Below are 5,953 nucleotides of genomic sequence, written 5' to 3'. Positions count from 1 at the left end.
AGGTTTCAGGAGGTTAATGAACCTGGATGGGAAAAATAATTCGAGCTTTATTTTCACTAACCTTTTATTTCCTTTATGATCCTATGCATTTAAAAATTATTTTGCAAAGCTCATATCTAGGCTTACCCAGATGGTTGCAAGGTCCATGATACAAAAGAGGTAAAGAGCCCCTGGACTAGATGAGCTCAGTCAGACATGCCGCCTATCTCTAGAGACAATGATCCTTATTGTCTTGGGTACAATTGTGGAGGTTGAGATGGAGATTAATGGAAAATTTCCAAACAGTTATGGCCATCCACAAACAGAATAGGCTAACTCATAAGGTAGTGAGCTCCCCATCACTGGAGAACTTCATGCAAAGGCTGCATGTCCACTTGCCTGATAAACTATGGAGGGGATTCTTATTCAGGTATGGATTAGATGGGGCAGGCTCAGATTCCTTCTAACTCTGAGAATGTGTGATTCAGGACAGAATTGTGAATGACTTGGGGCAGAGGTAAGTCAAGAATCAGGAATTTGAATGCAGATTCATTCCCAGAAATATAATTGATGTGTGTGTGTGTGTGTTTGGATGTATGATGCACAAAATTCCAGGATTACCAGCATGGAGTGAAATCACTTGTAAGAGACTGAGCCTGTTGGTAAGGCATAGTTGGAGAGCTACGAGGAAAGAAATCATGTGCAAAGGCTTGGGGGCTGACTTTGGTGGCTTCAAAGCCTAACAGTGTGAAATAGCAGTCAAAAAAAGCTAACACAAACCTAATTTATATTCTTAAAAGCACAAGGTTCAGAACAGAGGAAGTGATAGTCCTGTTCTCTTCTCCTCCTGATGCCTCAGGGGACCAGTTTCAGAAGTGCTGTGACCCAAAGGGTCTCTCCTTGGGTTTCCATCTCTCTGGTGATGAGCTTTACCACTTAGCTAGGTTGGACACACAACTTATTCTTGGGTCCGTACTGAAAACCTTTCTAACTTGGTAGGACCTGGCAGACTTCAATGCCGCTGGTATAGCCTTTGGGAGCCTCTGGATTCTGTTCTGGCCGCGTTAGAAAAAAACACTAATAGAATGAAGAGCATCCAGAGAAGGCTGGTAAGTACACTCCAAACCAAGTCACATGAAGAATGAGTGAAGGGATTAGGGGCATTTGCCCCAGACAAAAAGACTTCCTGGAGGTGGGGGAAGAGGGACTAAATAACTGTGTCCAATACTTGAAGGGCCCTCCCTTGTGTAGGAGAGGGCAGAACTAGAAGCAATGGGTAGAAGAAATAGAGAGGCAAATTTCAGTTTGATTTAAGGCAAAACTTCCCAGGAATGAGCATTAGCTCAACGTGAAGTGGGTTGCCTTAAGAGGCAGTGACTTACCCATCACTCAAAATCTATTGATCCTTAAAGGACATCCTTAGTTAAATTTGGATTGGACCAGACGGTCTCTGAGATTTCTTCCAACTCTCAGAGTCAATTCAGCCCCATCAATGGATTGTAAATTACAGACTGGACCATAAATCCTATATTCTTGCCAACATATCACACTGGACCTCAATTATCAATTAAAATGAAGCAAGACTTATTAACATCTCATTCCTCCATTATCCCCCTCGACTGTTTAAAAAATATAGTTCTGATGGTTGGTGGAGGATAGCCTCAGTTACCAATCTCATCTTTTTCTAATGTTTTCCGTTGAGGTGGAGCCAGACTTGGACAGGTGCTACCAGGCTTTGAATGTGGGTCCAGGGAAGGGTTGTATGTCTGACATTGCAAGGACCAGCCTAGCTAACTGTAGTAATGCTCCTCAATAGAAAGCCAGCAACCCAGTGAAAAACTCTTCAAGCTACAGCAATTCTGGAACTTGTCCACTGAAGCATGGAGGGGGTAGGAACTGAGTGTGGTGGCAGGAGCCCCAAAACCAAGGAATTCTGGATCTTTTTAAGCATGGTAGCAAATGCCTAGCCCTGTGTTCTTAAAGACTGTTGTATTTGGCAAAGACCAGTGAAAGCAAGTAGGCCAAAAGTTCTGAGACTCCTCTGACCTCAACAGAGTGGTTTCCATTCTGAGACATGGGAAGAACCCTAGTTTGAGCTGATAGATTTGTCAATCCAGAGCAAGGGCTCTGTGATGGCGATTCACAGTGTCCAGGGCAAAATTGGCCCCCTTCATGCTCCCCATCAGGGTTGTTTCTTTTTCCTAGCAATAAAAGGCAGGGAGATTCTCTTCCAGCCTATCTGGGCTAACTACTAATAACTACAATTACCTTAGTAGAGCTTTAATGTTAGCAAGATAATTATTTTCTTCACTTTACAGGTGGACAAATGGAGGCTTGTGAAAGAAAACTGATTTGTCCAAGAGTATATCTCTTGAGAGTGTCCAAGCTAGGATTTAAACCTGGATCTTTTTCCTCTACTAGAGAGACAGACAGACAGATAGGCTAAAAAAGTGGAGAGGTCTACTTCTCTTCATGCAGGTATGAGGAAGAGAAAATGAGAGTACCAGTCAGTATGGAAAATGTATTGGACTAAGAATTGAAAGATCTGGGTTATAATCTTAGCTCTGAGGCTAACTTATAATAAGGGCTTTGGTAAATCACCTTCCCTCTTTAGGCCTCAGTTTCCTTGTTTATAAATTGAGGGAGTTTTTACTAGAAGGTCTTTATGGTCTCTTCTAGTGCTGACATTCTAATTGCGATTTTTCTATGTGTCTTGGGCAGATCTCTTCCCTCTTTGATCCTCTGTTTCCCCATATGACAAATTACAGGGTTGGACTACTTGATCTCTAAGATCCCTTTTGGTTATCAGTTCTTTGTATCAATGATGCTCTCCAGAGAGGCAGCAGGGTATAATTGGTGGTAAGCTGATTTCAGAACCAAGAAGCCCTGGGTTCAAGTTTTTCCTCTGACACATGCTGGTTATGTGACTCTGGTCAAGTCACTTACCTATTCAGGGCTTCAGGCAACTCTCTAAGACTATATATTGCAAATGCCTACCTGCCTTGGCATGGACAATTTTCTCCCCTGAGAACTCCATATTCCAAAGAAATCTCAGATTCAGTTCACATCTAATGAATGAAATAAATTTTAGAATATTTAAGTATTTACTTTGTGCTAATAATTATGCCAAAATCTGGGACTACAAATAGGAAAAAAGAGACAGTACCTGCTCTCAAGGGGCTTACACTCTAATGGGGGTGAGTGAAAAAGTACAAGAAACCTAAGAGCAAAGGGGCAGATGGCAAGACCCTGGGGTCTTGAGGGGGTCAGTACATCAGATGAGAGTACCAAGGTCCTGCAGAATATAGAGGGAGACCACATGGCAAGGCCAAGAGGGCCTTAGGATGCAGTAGCAGGGCCAACAATAAGGTGTGATGGTCTTGTATCTCACTGGAAGAACTTCCATCTCATCTGAGCTACGCAAACAGCTATCTGAATGGATTCTGAGATGACCCAGGCCAGGCATTAGGGGAGAATGAGGTTAGCATGGAGGAAGGGCACCCATGGCTTACTCTGAGGAGTTTGTTCTACCTTAGAGCTCCATTTACCTCCCTTCTTACTAATACCATTACTCTCTCTTAATCAGGGACCATGAAGAAAAGGAACCAAACATCCCCAATGGAATTTATCTTCTTGGGAATCATAGAAGACACTACTTGGGAGGGTCTCCTTTTTGGTGTATTCTTTGTTATTTATACAATTACTGTGGTGGGGAACCTGGGTTTGATCACCCTGTTTTGGATCAACCCCCACCTCCACACTCCCATGTACTTCTTCCTCTCCAACTTGTCTTTTATTGACTTCTGCTACTCCTCTGTCACAGTCCCAAAGATTCTGGCTGACTTCTTGTCAGAGCACAAGGCTATTGGCTTCTCAGCATGTGTGGCCCAAATGAGCCTCTTCCTCATTTTTGCTGCAGCTGAGTGCTACCTCTTGGCCTCCATGGCATATGACCATTATGTTGCCATCTGCAGTCCCTTGCTCTATTCTGTCACTGTGTCCCTGAAGATCTGTACCCTTTTGGTGACTGCATGCTATGTGGCTGGGGTGGTCAACTCAGTGACCTTGACCACTTCGACTTTCCTTCTTGACTTCTGCGACTCCAACATGATAAATAGCTTCTTCTGTGATATTCCTCCGCTGTTAGCCTTGTCCTGCTCTGACACCCATGTCTGTGAGCTCCTAGTCTTTGTCGTTGGAGGTTTCATCCAGATGAGTTCTCTGTGCATCATTGTGGTCTCCTATATGTTTATCATCATTGCCATCCTGAGAATCCGATCAACTGAGGGCAAGCGCAAAGCCTTCTCCACTTGTGCCTCCCATCTGACTGCTGTAAGTCTGTTCTATGGGACCATTATCTTCATGTACTTACGGCCCACATCTAGTTACTCCCTGAACCAAGACCGTGTGGTCTCTGTCCTCTACACAGTGATCATCCCCATGTTGAACCCCATTATCTATAGTCTGAGGAACAAGGAGGTAAAGGATGCCCTGTATAAAGTTTTATCTTTGGGCTTGACTCAGCACTAGGAGGATCTGGCCTCCATTCTCTTTTGGTTCAGATACCCATTGTCAAAAATAGATTTCTAATAAGCAAAGCTCATAAAGAGGGGCTGGGCTTTTGAGATAGGGAATGGAAGGGGAAGTTGTCGTTTTGTGGTTAATTTTGTCTGTGTAAAGCAATAGCTCTCCAACTGTTTAGGTGTAGGGGGCAAAAGTCCTCATAGACCACCTACTAAACCCTGTCCCATTTGCTACAGCAAAGAAAATTCATCAAAATTAATAAGGACATACAGATTGCTTCAGACAAATGAGGTGATATTTAGTTTGTGATAATATTATTTATTTTAATTCCCTAACCTAATTTTTATCCAGCCCTAATCAAAAAAGGTATCTTCTGCTACCTTGTCATGGTAAGGAGGTGGCTGAAGGCTATGCTATTACAAATTAAGCTCTGAAAGGCAGTTTGTTATACGGGAAAGAGCACTGGTTGTAGAGTCAGAGGAATTGGGTTCAAATTCAACCTCAGATACTTTGTGATCTTGGGCGGGTCACTTTGTCTCCCTGTGACTCACTTTCCTCTTCTGTAAAATTAAGGAGTTAGATTAAATGACCTCGGAGGTCCTTTTAAGCTCGAAATCTATGATTCTATGACAGATAAGCAATGGTAGAAATGCTTCAAGTACAACTCTGGCAGTAAATTGTTTGTTATCATAGACCCACTTCTTAACACTGGCAGTCACTGTTGTGATTAATCTCACTACATGAAATTTAGATCTAATTGCATCCTCCTGGCATTCCATTTCCCCTTGTGAAGATTATAGAGAGTTCACTAATTTCCCATTCAAAGATCTAATCATAGTGTCCTCATCATTGCTCCCCAATACCAGTATTATTGCATAAGAAAGGCATTAAGGCTGAGACTCCCCAGGGGAATTATGGGAATATGACAGTATGTTAGGATTTAGAGGAACCCAGATCCCCCACAAATACTTCAATAAAGTGCTTAAAATGTTCCAGAAGAAACAATTATAAAGAAAAGCAAAGAGAATTAGCTGTAAACTCTTCTACATAATTCTGGTCTGAACAAAAGACTGCCAGAATCCTGCAGAGGCATGGAAGGGAAATAAATTAGGGTGGGTGGAAGGCAAAGTACACAACATCTTGGTTTCTTAACAAGGGATAGGGCCACAGCAGCATCCAGCACAGAGTGATTGAAGAACCCAATCTGCAGTGGGAAAGAGGCTAGAGCAGTGCTCAGCAAAAGGCAATCCAAAGACCTCATCCGCAACAGAAAACAGGGCTAGTCCAGTATGTCCACAGCTCATGTATCCAAACAGCCCTGACCAAACCCAATATTTAGCCCAAATCACAACAAGAGACAAGACCAAATGATACTGGCAGAAGGCAGAGCCTGGTTGTCCTCTAAATTCAAGCTTCAGTTAGAGCCTAGGACCACTAGCCAGGAGTACTG

The 5,953-nt window shown here is 42.9% G+C and overlaps 1 protein-coding gene across 1 annotated transcript; it reads left to right on the top strand.

The window, feature by feature from the left end:
- Positions 1-3,570: 3,570 nt before the first annotated feature.
- LOC140516322 (olfactory receptor 5AR1-like) lies at positions 3,571-4,509 on the top strand. Its single transcript, XM_072627313.1, has one exon. The coding sequence runs from the start codon at positions 3,571-3,573 to the stop codon at positions 4,507-4,509; it is 939 nt and encodes a 312-aa protein (XP_072483414.1).
- Positions 4,510-5,953: the final 1,444 nt, after the last annotated feature.

This window comes from Notamacropus eugenii, chromosome X, assembly GCF_028372415.1.
Source record: "Notamacropus eugenii isolate mMacEug1 chromosome X, mMacEug1.pri_v2, whole genome shotgun sequence".
Taxonomy (NCBI): domain Eukaryota; kingdom Metazoa; phylum Chordata; class Mammalia; order Diprotodontia; family Macropodidae; genus Notamacropus; species Notamacropus eugenii.
Note: the sequence above shows the minus strand (reverse complement) of the source record. Positions and strands in the feature narration are given on the sequence as shown.

What these genes read in the sequence shown, in the direction of transcription:
- LOC140516322 (XM_072627313.1), top strand. Translation starts at nt 3,571, where the DNA reads ATGAAGAAAAGGAACCAAACATCCCCAATGGAATTTATCTTCTTGGGA.